This window comes from Solea senegalensis, linkage group LG20, assembly GCF_019176455.1.
Source record: "Solea senegalensis isolate Sse05_10M linkage group LG20, IFAPA_SoseM_1, whole genome shotgun sequence".
NCBI classification, from domain to species: domain Eukaryota; kingdom Metazoa; phylum Chordata; class Actinopteri; order Pleuronectiformes; family Soleidae; genus Solea; species Solea senegalensis.
Window position 1 is genome coordinate 19,957,626 of NC_058039.1, and position 17,500 is coordinate 19,975,125.

At 40.9% G+C, this 17,500-nt stretch overlaps 3 protein-coding genes across 7 annotated transcripts in view; all 3 read right to left on the reverse strand.

The window, feature by feature from the left end:
• The window catches only part of trappc9 (trafficking protein particle complex subunit 9), a 154,757-nt gene extending 152,496 nt beyond the window's left edge, over positions 1-2,261 (reverse strand). For 2 of the 3 annotated variants that reach the window (XM_044052130.1, XM_044052128.1), the window contains exons 1-2: positions 2,196-2,261; positions 612-1,195 (exon numbers count right to left, since the gene is read on the reverse strand). In XM_044052130.1, coding sequence (XP_043908065.1) covers positions 612-1,195 — 584 coding nt within the window. In that variant the 5' untranslated portion in view covers positions 2,196-2,261. Of the gene's footprint in view, positions 1-611; positions 1,196-2,190 lie in introns of all 3 variants that reach the window. The other variant, XM_044052129.1, reaches the window with a different exon arrangement.
• Positions 2,262-3,859: 1,598 nt separating this feature from the next.
• On the reverse strand, positions 3,860-8,692 carry sh3bgrl3 (SH3 domain binding glutamate-rich protein like 3). The gene is made up of 3 exons (XM_044052134.1): positions 8,525-8,692; positions 6,148-6,315; positions 3,860-5,491 (listed from the first exon to the last, which is right to left on the reverse strand). The coding sequence occupies exons 1-3, from the start codon at positions 8,567-8,569 to the stop codon at positions 5,426-5,428; spliced, it is 279 nt and encodes a 92-aa protein (XP_043908069.1). The 5' UTR covers positions 8,570-8,692; the 3' UTR covers positions 3,860-5,425.
• Positions 8,693-12,407: 3,715 nt separating this feature from the next.
• Positions 12,408-17,500, reverse strand: part of paqr7a (progestin and adipoQ receptor family member VII, a) — a 10,920-nt gene continuing 5,827 nt past the window's right edge. Inside the window, exons 1-2 of one of the 3 annotated variants that reach the window (XM_044052131.1) lie at positions 17,312-17,384; positions 12,408-16,178 (exon numbers count right to left, since the gene is read on the reverse strand). In XM_044052131.1, the coding sequence (XP_043908066.1) occupies positions 15,096-16,154 (1,059 nt within the window). In that variant the 5' untranslated portion in view covers positions 16,155-16,178; positions 17,312-17,384 and the 3' untranslated portion in view covers positions 12,408-15,095. The other 2 variants (XM_044052132.1, XM_044052133.1) reach the window with 2 other exon arrangements.

Genomic DNA, 17,500 nt, shown 5'->3' on the forward strand with positions numbered 1-17,500 from the left:
TGGACTCTCAAACTAAAACCAGCCCATGTTTTCGATGCTTGTTACTGATGAATTTAAAATTGAGCACAATTGCTGTTTTACGGTCTGTATAGAGGGGTTTTAAATGCAATAATGCAAGAGTTGATTTTGATTTAAGTAGTTAGAGTTTGTTCTAACGGCTACATGGACGTTTGTGGCCAGGACCATAAACAACCTGACTTCAAATCAGTTTGTGTATGAACTAAAAACATGTGGAGGAAGTGATGAGTTTGGCAAACGCACAGCAGCACGGGGGGGGTGGGGAGGGGTAATAAAGGCTGTTCCTGTCAGGGCACAACTGAAGTCGATGGGATTTGTGTGGGATTAACTAAACTTACTCGGGATTCTACCATCTCACCTTTTCACACCCAACAATAAACTCACAGGACAGTTTGAAAGAAAGAAAGAAAGAAAGAAGAAAGACAAAATAAACAAACAAGGTAAAACAAAGAGAAATGAATGCAGCAAAAATCAAAAGAAGAAAGTTCGGTGTCAAGTTGACACAGAGACAAACACACAAAAACAAGTGACAAATGATGCAGCACATCACATTTACTAAAATGGGTTAGTGTGGGTCAGAGTGTGCAACTCACCTACTGTCTGTGTCCAAACCCACAAAGTCCTTCTTCTCAAAGGGCACACAGAGCAGCGGGATCTTGTCGCCAGACTTGTCTGTGGCACGGTCGAGCCGCTTGGACTCCAGAACAATGAAGATGGACTCCACAAAGTCTTCCACTCTCTTCTCCACATCGGAGCAGTCTTCAAAGCTGGTGTAGAGGGCCACGTCGGTACGCTGCTGCTCGGCGATCTCCCCCTGCAGCCCAAACACAAGCAGGCGCGAGTCGTACAACGTGGAGCTGTACACTTCCTTCTGGCCGTGGAATCGCTCAGACGTCTGTGGCCACTCCTTGGCTGTGCCACAGGTGGTGATGGAGATGAGGCCCACCACCTTGCGGTGCGTCTGGAAGTCGCCCCACTCGTTGTTCTCGGGGAGGTAGTGGTGGCGGTAGCGGATGTAGAGGAGACGCTGCGAGTCCCTGATGTTCACCTGGCTCACGCTGGCGATGCGCTTGTAGATCTTGAAGAACTGGTCCTCGGGTACTATGCCGACCGGCTGGACCACCACAAGCACCGTCTGATGGTCCTCGGCACACTGCATGTAGTCTGGGACGCTCATCTTCACATACACATACAGACACATTTCACTTTCGGTATCATCAGTTGCACATGCACTATTCTTCAACCATGATTTTGTTTTGATGTACGCTGTGCAATAATTTGATTTGACTGATTAAATGATTCTGAAGCTGCAAAGAAAACTGTTCACAGCACAAATCATCCAGACTCACCAGAATATTATTCCTAGAAAGCTGATTAATCAGTTTGAGTGCTATTTTTTAGGTTTATTTATGATTTTTCAGGTTTATTTATGATTTTCTTAAATGTGAATATTTTCTGGTTTCTTTGCTCCATATAAACAAAGAACTCATTCAAACTGAATCATTTTGGTTTGTGGACAAAAACAAGACATCATTTGACAACATGTTTGGTAAACACAGATTTTTCAACATTTTTTGGTATTTAACAGAGCAAGTATTTGATTAATCAACAAAATAACAGATAATGAAAATTATCATTAATTATATTAATATATATGATGCAATTGAATTGAGACACACACACACACAAATTACAGACACCTGTCATGATAATGAACAGTGATGAGTGTGTGCTCTTGCTCTCACGTTTGAATGAAAAACTGCTGCTTAGAGAAGAAAAGCACTTCCCTCTGACTCTGCAGCCGTTTAAATGTTTAAATGTTTTATAATAAGTTTTAAAGTTAACTTTGCAAAAACACAAACAGCACATGCTTCAAAAACAAACATTGACACACGAGCTAAAAGTGTCTGACAGGAAACCTGCAGTGGCCAGAGGAGGCGAAATGCGAATTCTTTTATGCTTTTCGCGTGATTTAATCCTGTTTTACACATTTATACGTTCAGCTAGCTTAGCTTAGCTAACAGACCATTGCAGTTACACTCGTGACAGTCAACAGAAGAAGAAGCCGAATAACGCAGACTGGAGGGAAAAAGACCTCAGCTGCACAACTCACTTCAGTCCAACTGTCCGTCTTCTACAACAGTTCATTTCATTCACAACGTTATGACTTACATTACCTTAGCAGTGTCCTGTCAGATGTCACAGCTTCCTTCTTCTTCTTCTGATACTAACAACAGTAATCGTTCTATCAACAGCACCGTTTCCGGTTGACATTTTTCAAAATACAAATCCTCAAAAAAAAGGTTCTCGATGCGATATCTCTGCAGCATTCTCGCTGACGCGGTTTATAGTAAAAGTAATATAATACCTATAAAATGTGGCTAGTGTGTTCAAAAACAACAATATTCACGGTTTTTTTTTTAATTTCTTTTTAATTTTTTATCTTTTAGTTAATTTTATTTTGTAAACTGGATCAACTTCCTTTAATGGGCGCGATTACTCTTGTTCGTTGTCTTTTTTCCTTACGCCGAGGAAGAAACAGGCCACACGTGCTCCACTCAAAGGAGAAGATGAGAACTGCAACTGAGAACTGGGTCATTTTACTTTACTTTTCCTAGTTTTTGATGCGTTTAATTTTATTTAATAATATCGTTAAATGAATAGATATTGTTTATACATGCACATATGAAAACCTTATACACACAAGTCCAACAAAAGCCAGTTTCCTCAGAATATATTGATGACCATTCTTTATTTTTCTTCCTTTATATTAGCCAGGAAGGTCCAATATCTCTTCTTCCAGATAGCAGTATAGATAGTAAAAATAGTTACACAGGACAAGATCATTTCAGATATAAATCTCACAACAGAATATTAAAGTGAAAAGGAGGTCATTAAAAGAGAGTAAAAGTACCTGATAAAGCAGGAGTGAGGTGAATCGTAACTGTAAAATAATGTGATATCATGAGACCGCATTTGGACATCAAATTAATATCACAAATAAAACTGTTTACAACAAAAGTGAAAAGCTTGCTAAAAGAAAAACAGAGCTGTACCCATTAATTGTCTGAGGTATATTAGGTTTATTTGACTTGTCAGTTGTGTTTTTGTGAAGTGAAGTTTTAGCAGGTTTTATCCTATTTTATCAAATGCCATCAAATGCCTTTGAATGGGTTTAAAGAAGGCCAGTAGTGTCAGTAGTGATATTGTGTTCTGCAGCTCAGTCCATGTCCATGGTGCATAATATGGAGAAAGAGGAAGCAAATCTGAGTTCATTCTGGGAACAAGTGTTAGACCTGGTGCTGTAGCTGTTGGTGCGGTGTGACGAGAGGCTAGAAATATAGAGAGGAAGTTTACCAAACAAGGCGACAGCCAGGTTCAGGCGGCTCATTTGTAGTTGCTACTGTGGTGATACACTGGAGATACATCGTCGTCTTCCACTGACTTGCAAATTAGAAATGACTCTTATGTCCCGTCACACCATCCTGTGAAGTTCTCACTGAAGACTTGAAATACATGACATTGTAAACAGAGACATTCAAAAAAAGACGAAAGACAGGTGGATTCAACTCCCATTTTATTTTTCTTTTAACCCATAAATCACTTCTTTTTTTTCACAATCTTCTTGGAAGACAGCAGCATTTTTTTTAATTCCCTAATTTGTTCTTCTTCTTCTTCTTTTTGGGCCAAAAAAAATAAAATTGGTCCAAAAGCAAAAGCAGGAGCTCGAGAGAGCGACATGGAATGTCTTAGAACATGGTGCATCGTGAAATCACATCGACAACATCCACAAGCAACGTCTTACAAAACAGTGCACAAACATTGTGTGTGAAGAAGGCTGTCAATGTCACAACATGTTTATTTTTTCAATCAAATGAATGAACATGTAGATAATAAGCACAACAATAGTAAAGCCTTCATTCTTCCCATGTGCTGTGTCGTGAAAGTGTAACATCAACAAGGAAAAAGCTTCGTGGATGAAAGCGAGTTCACTTCATTAGTCCAGTCGATTACAGATCTGTGTGAAATGTTTTACCGTCAGTTAACAAACCAAGTGCAAGTCAACCAAGTTCTAATTCTACAAGGGAATATACGCCTGCAAGAGTGCTTCACATCTATATATCTATATCTATATAGATATATATATATATATATATATATATATATATGTATATAGATATAAAACTGTATATATTGGCACCAAATGTGATGTCAGGAATCCCGTTTGTTCTTCTCAGCTGGATACTGAAATGTTTAACCACTGTTTTAGATCACTGATGACCATTATTGTAACATAACGAGGTGTAAAAATGACAAACAATGAAATACATTTTTTTTTCCCAAATTAGTTATTCCAAAGTTATTATTTTTGTTACCTAGATAGTCAAATGCGACCTGAAAGAACACTGCAATGAGATACACCCGCATGTAAAGCTCAAGTGTATCATAATCCAAAAGGTCTGTAAAAATCACACAAGTCACTTCCAAGTCCTAACCTTATATTAAGAAGGTACCCTGTGGAGGTTTGGACCACGAGCGGTGCCACAGAGATAATCTTATACAACCATCACACACTCCTGCCAGAGTTTCTGGTGGCAGTTAACTAATATTTCACAAAAAAGGCAGAGATGAAGAAGACTGAGAGCAAGCAAACTACGACGCAGGTAATGCCCGTTTGAAAATATCCAAGCAATCAGTCAGTCTTGAGAAACACTACATGGAAAACTTCATGGAGAACCTTCATGTGCTCCTTCCTAGCATCAAACAAAGTGTAGTCGTGTGTGTAACGCCACCTCTCAGATCAGGTCCAAGCAGCACAGAGACCCGATGGGTTACAGAGGACCTGCATTTTGATCCAAACCACGCCAATAAGGATATTTTAGCTTCTCAGAATCATGATTCTATGCTACGTCTGTGTGCGTTTTTGCGTCCAAGTGACAACAAACACGTTGGAGGCAGCCGTGTACGACATGAGAACTTGAAGGCTGCGGAAAAAAGACAACCAGAAGTAATTAAGACTGAGTGATGAGTGTGTGTGTGCGCGTGTGTGAATGTTGTCAATCAGTGGAACTACTGCACACCGAGACACCCCACTGATTCCCAGTGGACGAGGAGAACGTGGTAACACTGGTCTGTCAGACAGAAAAGGCCGTCTGAAAGGAATCAAAGCAAAAGATTGAACGCGAGAATAAAGCGGATTAAGACTCTTAATCTAAAAGGTGCACTGACGAGGGGGGAATGTGTCTCTTGATCAGCTGAAAACAAGATATTTGGCATTCTTCATTATGGCATTGAAAGCAGGTGGACCCAGTCGTTGGTGCAGAGAGGGTGGAGATAGGGCTGCCATTAGGGCACAGTGTGGGTGAGTGGGTGGGGTTAAGACGGGGAATCACTCTCATGACCCTCCTCATGCCAGTTTCAGAAGCTGTTCCACCGTGTCTGCTTCCACTGCGTCCGAAAACATTTCATAGTTCTGTGGAGAGGAAGAGAGTCGTTCAGCAAACTAGCAAACAACAACAACAACAACAACAACAACAAGTTACCACCTCATCTACTGTACATCGTGTAATCATTTGTGCAACGAGAGCTCGGTGCACATTTCACGCCGCATGACTTTTATAGTCATCGTGTCACTGTGGTGTCTTGCGACTAGAACCCTTGCAGTGATTTTGAGTTTATGTTACACTATCACATCACTACATTTGGTCTTACTACAAAGTAAAGTATTAACTAGGCTTAAGCAACCAAGTACAGACCCATGAATCTCTTATCTTTAAAAAGACAATGAAGACAAACAGTGTGAACCACCACGTTTGTGTTCTTAATGACATCGATCAGGGAAAATTAGACAGGTTGGAACATAGCAAACATACAAAGTGACATAAGAGGGAGTAAACAATGGTGCAAACAGGGGTTTGACAGGTTTCTATAAATACTCTGTTGACAATGAAAATGGTGATGACTTTTCACAGACTGCTTTCAGGCACATCTGTGCTGACAGACAGACTTGTTTCTCGACTGCTTCTGGGTTTCATTTTAGAAATGAATCTTATTCCAACATATCAATCATCAGCAAACATGTGTGTCTGTGTGTGTTTGTGTGTGTGCGCGCGTGCGTGCGTAGCTCACCCCACAGTAGTCGCCTTCATTGAAAAGCAGGGGAGGGGCGGCCTTCGGGTCGCCCGCCTTGCTCCTCATTTCGCTGCGCAGCTGCTCATCGAGAGAGATGTCGACGAGCTCATACTTGATGCTTTTACTGTCGAGGATCCGAATCACCTCTGCCTGCTGAGACTTCACCTGAGAGGAACGCAAAACAAAACAGAGGCACAGATTTGAAATGTGGTCAAAAACCCAGTAAGAGAGTATCATTACAGCGCGAGCATATAATCTGCACGCTCGGTAGAGAACAACCTGTTGTTTTCTCAGGAGATGATCAATAAGCAGACTGTTCAGTTAAATGTGTACCTCATAAATGAACAGTACGTGTACGTCTGAAGAACAGGAACATACAGATCATTATCAAGGCAAAAAAGATAGAATATATTATTGAAGTGCACTTGAGACTGGACTGTGGCTTCACCTAGGCCATGGGTGGTGATTAATAGACCTTGTGGACAGCTGAGGAAGTTGGAAGGAGGGTGTTGGTCAATGTGACCACACCTACACACACTACACACACACAGACACACACAAGATTGCATTTAGCTGGACACAAGCAGAAGTAAGTGAAAAGAAAGAAGGGTATTTGCTTGTTTTGAACGCAAAACCATTGAAGAACTATTCAGATGCTGCTATTTATCATAAGAAAGCAGGCTTTTATTTCACTTAAAAACATGGGAAAATACTGATGTGACAAATCTACATTGTTGGTTATATCTTGGTTATGCAAGCACACATGTGTAATTGACAAATAAATAGATTTTCTTTCTCCCTTGTTGTTATACATGCTTTACTTTTTTTGTTTTGTCTTTGTTTTTTTGGACGCTGTGTGTGTGTGAGTTAAACCCCAGTGACATCACAGTTTTCCAGTGCATGAACTTTTACTTGTAATAGAAACCAGATGTGTGGTCCAGAGCACAGAGGTTCTCGCACAGTGCTGCACTGAACATGGAACCGAGAAAATGGATGTGGTTCTACTCAGTTCATCCGAAATAACATCATGTAATGTGTGAAAATATAAAGCAAAACTACTCAGGTGAGAAAGTGAGTCAGAATCCTTAGTGTACAACCCAACCAAAGACTAAGTTAGTCCTCTAAAACACTGTTATTTGTTGTATCTGATGTCCATGCATGTAAACCCATCACAAAACAAATCATATTTGCCACTAGGGCTGCAACTAACACATTTTTTTCATAACTGAAGAATTGAGTACTTGTTTGGACTGGAAGATGTCACAAAATGTTGAAGACGTTATTGAGAGGAAGACCAGCAAAATACGATCTCAACTTCATAGTCTTAAAACCTGGTTTAAACAACATTGTTTGGTCTTCATAAACAGAGTGTAGGGCCATTATCTATCAGAAAATGTACTTTTTTCAAGCTGTAAAATGGTAATCTGTGATAGAGAAAATAGAAAAGCACTACAGTCCCTGATTTAATTTGCTTAAAAGCTCAATAGTTGCTCTTTAGTCTGGAGAAGCTTAAACAAGAACCTTCTGACGCAGACACACGCTCACTCCATAATTGACTTTTAACAGTCATGACGAATTCTTCTCTGATTCATTATCATTCTCTTGTCACATGAACGTTTTCCTGAAGAAAACAAACAGTGTCAAGCTTTAACCATCAATGCAGACAACATGGACAACTGTCCATCAGTGTCTCTCAGACCTGGAAATGATGATGTCCTCAAATGTCTTGTTTTATGAAAAATCTGAAAACCTGTTTTAATAATCAAAAAAACATTCAACCCGATGAATGGGTTATCAAAATAGCTGACGGTTACTTTAGTAATCGATTAATAATCGCATAACCGTTGCTGCCACAAAGCAGCCATCACTTAAATGACACATTTTTAACACGAAGTTTGGCGTTTAGTACTTTTTCCGTACAGGAAGGGCAACCGCAACAAGCTATTTTGAAGCAACTACATGTACAAAAACGGTTATAATACTTATGATAAGACCAATGATTTTATAAAGAAATAGCATTCCGTGTGTGTGTTACGAAAAAAGATATATATTTAAGAAACAACAACAGCTAGCAAAACATGCTAGCAACAAACCCTGTGAGACCTTAAAGATAGAATGGTGCATTCTGGGTCGTAGTTTATCTAATAATTACAATAATAACTAACGCCTACAAATAAATAGTGCTGACGTTTCAAGAGATGTGTTGAACAGAGAGAGCAGTGAGAACACAACGGCCCGTTACACTGTGAGTCAGCAGGAAGCTCTCTTTACTGATAGGGCACTAAGGTGTGTCTGAGCACGGTTAGCTGCTAATGCTGCTAAAATATAACAAATGTGATTAGACGTGTTCACTTTTTCACAGCTGTTGACTCACCGTCCGTGAAGCAGTAACGGTGGTGTAGTACAGCCTCACACCCATCGTCGCAGGTTCTTCAACGCCCTTTGTGTGTGCGTGTGTGTGTGTGTGCGTGTGTGTGTGGATCTACGAAGTTGACGAGACGTGTAGTGTAGCGGTTCCTCTCTCGCCAGCTCGTTTGTCAAGTTAAAAATGTCGTTGTTGATTGAAAGCGGAAAGAAGAGAGACGATGTGGCTTTTCAAAATAAAAGACTCACTTGGACTTCGCGTGCCCCATGGAAACAGACGTCAGATAGTCAGATAGTGAGTTGTGCCTTCAAAAAAGTTACACTAACACACCTAGAGCACAAAAATGTGCTCAAAAAATGAAGCTATAAAAATTTGTTTTAAAGTTTTAAAGCAACATCAGTCCTTTCCATGTCTATCAACTACTTGAAATTAAAAACAACCCTTAAATTGTCCAGTCATGTGTCAATGTTAATTAAAATACTCACACTAACACACCTGTGAAAAATAAATGGACAAAAAATTGTTAAAAACCATACAAATGCATTAAAGTTTGATATGTATGATGAGGAGTGATATTGGTTTAAAAATTATAAAAGAAATTATAATAATTTATAAAAGAAATGTATCGCTTCATTTTAATGAGCACACTTTGACGTGAGTACTTTATGAAATATGACATAGAAAAAATAATAATACATCTAAACAAATGTTTCCGCTCAGTTTTCACACTTTAACGCTGTCCACTGATGACTGAATCTTTGAGGATGTTAAATGCAGGTCTGAAAGGAGCCTTTGACTGTGTGAAGAATAAACGCGCTTCATGGTTCATGTTTTTTTTTTGGAACCACCTAATGAGTGAGGCCTCATCAGGGGAGTTTTCCACCATGGACTCCAGTCCAGACTCCATGTCTCCAGTGCATCGTCAACAATATCATTTCTGGTGGTTCTAAAAAAAATTAATTACTGTGTGGACTAATGTAATCAGCTGTTCTGAGCAAGTGAGGCCCCTGACACATGCCATGCTTTTCCTCCCCTGTTGTAAAAGCTGAGAAGAAGCAGCAATAGTAATGTGCTTATTAATAATAATATTAATAACAATTACATAATAATATTAATAACACTTACATAATAATATTAATAATAATTATATAATAATATATTTATATAGCACAGTTCTGACACAAAATGCAGCTCAAATGACCTATTCATACCAAATATAAAAGGATAATTAATACAGAAAAAAAATGTGCTGAATATAAAACCATCCCTGTTGTTTCTCCTCCTGTGACTACGTATCAGTTAACCAACTCATCGAGGTGCTGTGTTTAGATTCCACTCACATTCACTCGTCTGCTCAGTATTGTCAGTGTCCCAGTTATTTCCTTGCGACTTGGCCTGTGTTTTGACTTGGGGTTTTGCCCGTTGTTTACTGAATACCACTTGTCTTGTGAGGAGTCTACCTATGCACCAACTATTGCCTTGTTGTGTTGTGTTTATAGCTAATATTTTTACCTCCTTCGTCTCGGAGCGTTAGAAAAAAACGCTGTGGTGAAGATGTATGTTCATACTACGCAGCACAGTTAGGGTGTTTAACACATTCAGACAGAGAAAACTAGTGTTTGTGGTGAGTGAGCTGAAAGAATCAGCAAAGAGGCCAAGTTACCACTGCCAACGTGCTTCAACCTATTCCTCAGTGTCAGAGTTTGCACCAGAGACTGTACATGTGTTATTATTCCACTTACATGCAGTTTAGACCTTTAAAATCAGCAAGGTAACATGAACAACAACTCTGCCTTAACTTAAAATACTACAAAAAATCCTGCATACACTCTCTAAATCAGATTTTTTCCTTAGGTCAGGGCCCAACCCTTCCTTAAATTTAAATGTAAATCAGTTGAGCAGGTTTTGAGCATCCAGCACAGAAGCATAATCCCACCTAACCTGTCAGTTTTGTGGGATTACTGCATCGGGCGACTGTTGGAGCAGGTGCAGCTGGAAATGGGTCACGTTGATCAGAGCCGCTGACCGAACCTCATGTTCATACATACACGTCTTGCTGTGAGGCAACAGTGCTTGACCACTAATCCACCGTATGGCTCTGTGACAAGAAAAAGCCGACTACGAGACGTGTAATAATACCGTTTTTCCACGACATGGTCCCGGCACAACTCGACTCGCCACAGCACGGTTCTTTCACTTTTCCATCATGTCACGACCGAACAAGGACTTGAACCCAATAGCACGACTCAGAGACAACTTCCAAAAGTATCCCAATTTATTGCATCAAAGTATCAAACAATAATCACTCTCAAAGGAGGAAAAGTAACAACAGAAAATCACTCTATCGAGGAATCACTAGATAAGCAAAAAGGCAAAAATAACAAATTATAATCACTCACTGGGAGGAGACAAAAGGTTTGGGCAAAGTGCCAAATCAAAATCAAATCAAAAAACTCTGAAGGCTCAAAAAGGCAAAACAAAGTAGCAACTAAGAAATACAAAACCGGACAAACAATTTACGTGGCGTGAGTTCTCTGGCATGACAAACAAGACGAACTGGCACAGGGCAGAGGGAAACACGGGCTATATATGTATAAACTCTGTTTCACCTGGGGAACAGGTGGAAACAATCAGGGCGGGGAAGATAATCATAATGGCGGGAAACTCACAGTGGAAGGGCAAGTTATCTGAAACAAGAGGAAAGAGAGATGTCAAAGTAAAACAGGAAGTCACAAGACAACAGATACAAGGCAAAACTAAACATAACTTAACACAACTTCCTACGTCCGACACAAGAATCAAAGCAAACGATGCCAAACTGTAGGCAAACTTTAAGCATTAATCTCAAACATTTAGCAAAGGAAATGTCTAAAATGTCAACATTTAACAGAGGAGTCTGGTGTATTTAGTGACGGCACTGTGACAAGTGACGAGCAGCATCACAAACCCTGCGGCTGTATTTCAGTTCAGTACTGAACGATTCGGTAAGCAAATCTTTTTAATCTACTGATTCTAATGATTCAGTTACACTGAAAACAAGTGCTTTACAAGTCGGTAGTTTGTGTGTTTGTGTTGTGTGTCACAACTAAACCGTGTGGTCGAGTCGTGCCATGCCGTGCCAAGGGGAGTGTTGTAGTACTCGAGATCGGTCTTGGTCTCGAGACCACTTTTTGAAGGTCTCTGTCTCGTCTCGGAATCGACTGCATTTTTACTCGGCCTTGTCTCGGTCTCGCACAAAGCGGACTCGGGATTTTATTTCAAGACCGGTCAAGACCACAACTGTGGGGATATCAATAAATTAACTTATTAATATCATTACTGTGATTTTGCGTAAATTGTATTGCTTGTCACCCCTCCCACCCTCTTTCCCGCCCCCTATTTTTTCCCGTCACGCTTCCCTTGCACCTACTGCTAAAATGAGTTTACAGATTACCATCATATATATATATATGTATGTATATATATATATATGATGGTTATCAGTGTTAGTTTTGATCAGAGCATTTTTTCACTGTCAGGTTCTCCGGGTAAAGGTGTTCAATGTTAAAATAAGTCAACAATACATTTTGTTTATTTAAAAAGTGACTTTTCTCATGGCACAGTGGTTAAAAATGGTTAATATGGGTATGATGATATGTATGTATATATATGTATGTATATATATCTATATATATATGTATATATAGATATATATACATATATATATATATATATTGACACACACAGCATCAAACTGTCAAATGAGTCCCTACGATATGTAAATAACAGCTGGTGCATGACTGTGAGGAAGACACTTGAACCCGTTACCAATGGAAACCCATTAAACATGGAGGTCTGTTCTGTATCAACAACACCTCTCGGTAAACGTGTACACAATAATCTTAACAGCGTCTTGATATGAGATGTTTTTATTTGTCAGTGGAATAAGTTACAGTGGTCCCAGCAGCACCGTACGATCATCATAACAACAACACAAACATGGTTTCATGGCACTCTGCGGTGGCTCTTGGTCTTTGTAAAAGGCTAAAATATGAAGTCTGAAAATAAAACAGAACTCAAAGGTCAGAATGAGAATGAGGTGTTTTCCAGGAGAAAGATTGAAGATAAGATTTAAGATCATTCTCATATAGTCGTACAGTTTCTTAAAGCTGCAGTGTGTAACTCATTTGTTGTCCTTGAACAGGAGCCATTTAACGTTATTCATGTGCTGCGTCAGACCAGGTTTTCGTGGGTGCTTCTCCTCGTTTTTTTACTCCCACCCTGTGACTAACTGTCTTTATTTAAAGGTTACACACTACAGCTTTAACACAACACAACAAAATAAACCAGGAGAACACAAAAGGGTACAGCTCAATTCCTTATACTGACAATGAGGTTAATCATTCAGTGAAATATCAAGATAACAACGTTATATAAATACAGTTTGAACTAGAATACATTCTGCAGGCCTGGAGGTAAGCTGTGAGTAACAAGACCATCTGAAACTCCACAGCCCTTATGTTTAATATCTTTAAGGTCAGTAGTCGACATCATCATCGTCATTATCTCCCAAAGACATAATGTACATTATCATGGTCCCTTTATCTATTACACACACACACACACACACACACACACCTTTCCCCTACATGACTCAATAGTGACAAACATTATTATTATTAAACATTAATTTTTGTATACAGTGCAGTAGTTATTAAATGATTGAACAGTAGTAAAGGCTCACATGTCCATAATGAAACCAAACATGGCTGCATTTGTTCCAGTGTCAGTGACCCGGTTCTGTGCAATGCTGGTTTACTGGGTCACTTCAACTGAACAGAGAACATTGTTATCATTTCATCAGGAACATGTGTTTTACATGTGCAGTGAAAAAGGACATGATACAGTAACTGCGGACATCCTACAACACAGTTTAGTGTGTGTGTCTAAAAGAAGCGCTACATTAATAAATTGTGCAAAAATACTTTTTTATAAATTCATTTAAAATTTAAAAATCTAAATCTCAGTGTGGCCATAAACACCTTTTTTCAAACCTACAGTTGTGTTTTCTGAGCCATTATCTAATGCACTAAATCACTAAATCAGCACCGACTCGATGTAAACTGTGCAAACATCCGACTCGAGGCACAATGACAAATGCCGTCTACATGTCGTACCATGTAAAATGTTTTCATTTCACTACTTGGAGAATTCTTCTGTGCCGTTCTTCTCCAAGGTGTGATTACTTTGACTTTTATTTAAATCATTTAAATACTAATTATTCTGGGTTCTATGTCAAAACCTAACATTCAGGTTTGGTGCTTTTTCATATATCACTCTAAATACTGTATTATAACCATTAACAGTGGTGACACTTATTAACATCAACTGTATATCATGTCAAAGGCAGCTGTGTCCACATGTGGTTAGTCTTTGTTGTTTGTTCTAACTGCTTTTGATCGACACATAGCAACTGAATAAAAATCACTGCACTTTATTCTGGTTTTGTGGGACTTACTTTGATTACTCAAGTCTCTAATTTGCATCTCAAACTCTTCAGGACAAAACAAGAACCAAACATTTCATTCAGACTGTCTGTCGTTCCTGGTGGTCACTAACGGACCTGCCCACCTGCACGTGAACATCGTCTGGACACAGCTGAAGCACAGACTGTGTATAGAAATGGTTGTTTTGTGTTTTAAAGCCTCAAGAGACCATGATTTCACCTGCAACCAGGCTCCTATTGGACCATACCAGCTGTCAATCACACTGGTGTTAAATCAAACTGTCCATTTCCCTCTGAATGGGAACGTATCTTTACAAAACTGACATCATGTACTGTGGAAGAAGAAGACCTGAAACTGGGGATTGAGACCATTGCTCCTCAGGAAAATAATTACATTTGCCATAGACTTCAGAAGTGAACAGTGGAGGCGCCCCCTGGTGGCTAACTGCTACTTGCATCCCACTTCCTGAGGACTACGCCTATTTTTAATATACATTCTATGAGCTGAAGCAGAGGACAGCAAGCAAGTCAGGGAAAAATGGTAGATGGAAGTGCAACCGGAATTCACAGTTCCCCATGAAAGACTGCGACTTTCTGGTGGTTTTGGGGGTGGAGCTTTGACAAGGGGGCTGATGGGAGGGGTGGGACATATATGTTGTTTATATTATAATCTAATTTGAGGCTGAGGGGGCAGAGAGTGGGGAGGACACACAATAAAAGGTGCATTCCCAAGGTGGAAGCAAACCTGTGGCTGCAACTGCGGACATTCGCCAGGTGAGGCACATACTGTGGTGTGAGTTACATTTCTCTTTTAAACGTAGCCTGCTATAGTTACCTTTACACACAAAAGACGGACACAGATGGATGGAGCTTTTTGTCCACACCGAGGTATGTAGAGTAGTGGCGTGGAGAACATTTGGGATAGAGGGACATGAAACGGATGATTGGAGTATAAATGGGTCATTTTAGAGTCTTACTTTAAAAAGGCTTGCATTTAAAATGATGATTCATTCTCGCTCTATAAAGCCGTGCGTCTGCAAAGAAAAGCACATAAATGCTTTTGAACGTACAGTAGCTCCTCCGGTATCCAATCACTCATTTGGTCTTGAGGTCAAGCACTCGTTTTACTTTACGTATCATGACGGCAAAAATGAGCGCGCAGACAACCAACGTCAGCGCGTAGAGTCCCACAATGACGGTGGCCTCGCCACTCTCGTGCAGACGCGAGTACAACTCCCTGCGGCCCACGTAGTCGAGGTAAGACGCGTGGATCTGACACAGGGTGCAGCAAGACAGAAAGACGTGGAATACCTGATGACTCTGGCCCACAAAGTCGCACCGACCGGGGAAGCAGCGCTCCAACACGGGGCAGGTAAAAAACAAGGCACAGCTGAGAAAGAAGGCCACCTGGCCAAAGTGATAGAGAATGGCCGGGTCATCGCCGGCCGTGGACCAGGAGAACAATCTCTTAGCCACTGGACTACTATCCCACATGTAGGCGAGCGATGAGGGCAGCACCTGGCACAGCTTACGCACCCATGTCGGTTTGCTAAGGTTGCAGTATTTGCCGTAGGAGCAACCCAAGAATGACAGACAGCTGAGGACAGTGGCAGCAGGCATGAAGATCCCACGCAGAAGTCCGTGCAAGCTCTGGTCCACAGCGTAGTAAAAGTGAACCGCGGCACTGCCGTACTGATACTGTGCCACCCCGACATAGTCCAGGAAGTAGAAGATGTAGTGGCACAGTTCAGACTTGCCGCCCATCATGTGGGCTGTTACACTGAACCCTGTGTAGATCAAAGAGGACAGCATGAGGATCAACAGGGGCCATGAATGTGGGTCACCAACAAAGTCCACAGTCTCCACAAGCTGCTGCATTTTAACCAGGAAAACTAAAAATGCCACCAGGTGCGTCCAGATGTTGATGGTCTCATTGTGGCGCTGGAACAAGGACAGGATGTAGTAGCGCCAGCTTTGGTCAAGCTGTCGGTAGCCGGTGCAGACGTGGTGCTCCCTGAAGTAGGGTGGGACCTCAGTGTCTCTGACGGTGTCGGGCATGGACGGCGAGGCTTCCGTGAGCATTCGGGGAACTTGCCTGATCTGCTGCAGGCTGATGAACACGTGGCCGAGTCTCTCCATCACGATGGTCGCCATAACTGCCGAGAGCTGGATGGTTCCCTGCACAGAGGGATTAGCGTTAGGGGAACGTTCTGGGAACCTTTAGAGAACGTTCTCTAAAGGTTGTATGAAGGTTGTACAAAACAACGTTATGAGGATCGTTCTGGGAACCTTTAGAGAACGTTCTCTAAAGAATGTATGAAGGTTGTACAAAACGTTCTGGGAACCTATAGAGAACGTTCCTAAAGGTTGTATGAAGGTTGTGACCAAGTTACGTTGGGGGACTGTTCTGGAAACCTTTAGAGAACGTTCTCTAATGGTTGTATGAAGGTTGGGACAAAGTGACATTCTGGGAATGTTCTGGGAACCAAATGTGCAACCAAAAACTAACGTTAGGGGAACATTAGGAAACTTTCCATACCAACCACAGGACAACCTCGGGGAGAACATTCCCGCAACGAAAAGGTAACGTTCCCAGAACGTTCTAAGAACCAAAACCTTTTAGTTGAGCAACCATGGAAACAGCCCTGAGGTGACATGAAGAAGTTCACAGGTATCCACGAACATATGAGTCAGTGTCAAAGAATACAGGAAACACTTTTAAAAAGGCGGCTGGAACCCCCAGGTGAGAATCAACACTAGTAAAAATGGAATGTGAAATCCAATACGCAGGTATACGGAACTGTGAGTTAGTATGAATGGAACCAGGAGCATGAAGCAGTTCCACACACGTAGAACATTGTTATTTTTCATTAATATTCAAATCACTATGAGTCAATAGTTGATAAAATCACACTTTAAAAACCCCTAAAAGCTATCTGTTTATGACATGTAATGAAAGCTGACCACACGTGTGAGGCTGGTGTAAAATAATAAGCTACATACAAGTTGCATTAGACGTTAAAATGTAGTATTCTCCTCATTCTGGCGCCCCCAGCCTTCAGATTCTTTCTTTTTTTTTACCCGCCCCTGGAAAGAAAGTGCAGCTGTGCCAGAAAAATGTATAAATCAAACAGACCCAGCTCACAGACCCTCTATGAACGACAGTAACACACAGGTACAAACTTGTGCCTTTCACGCTAAACCTCTGACACTCAACTCAACTCGAAGTTTTTGTGTCACAGCTTGACACAAAAGTGTAACTTCTAACATCACCATCACGTCTGTTCAGCTCACTCTCAGCGGCCTCTCACCTCGTCGTCCTCGGGTGTCCGTGTCTGTGAGTCCTCCACCTCTTCCGACTCCTCCGCCCGGCGGTGGCGACACAAATATGTTCCAGATTGAGGAGGAGTTGAAGGAGCAGAGTCAAGTCAGCGTCGTCGACGACAAAGCCGGAAGCGTTATTTTTTAACGTGACAAAATAAAAGCCTCATTCTTTGGCG

Excerpts from the sequence above, each read along its gene's own strand:
- sh3bgrl3 (XM_044052134.1), bottom strand. The coding sequence starts at position 8,569 with ATGGGTGTGAGGCTGTACTACACCACCGTTACTGCTTCACGGACG. Across the intron at positions 6,316-8,524 it reads CCGTTACTGCTTCACGGACG|GTGAAGTCTCAGCAGGCAGA; the intron begins GTGAGTCAACAG and ends CGTTCCTCTCAG. Across the intron at positions 5,492-6,147 it reads ATGAAGGCGACTACTGTGGG|AACTATGAAATGTTTTCGGA; the intron begins GTGAGCTACGCA and ends TCCTCTCCACAG.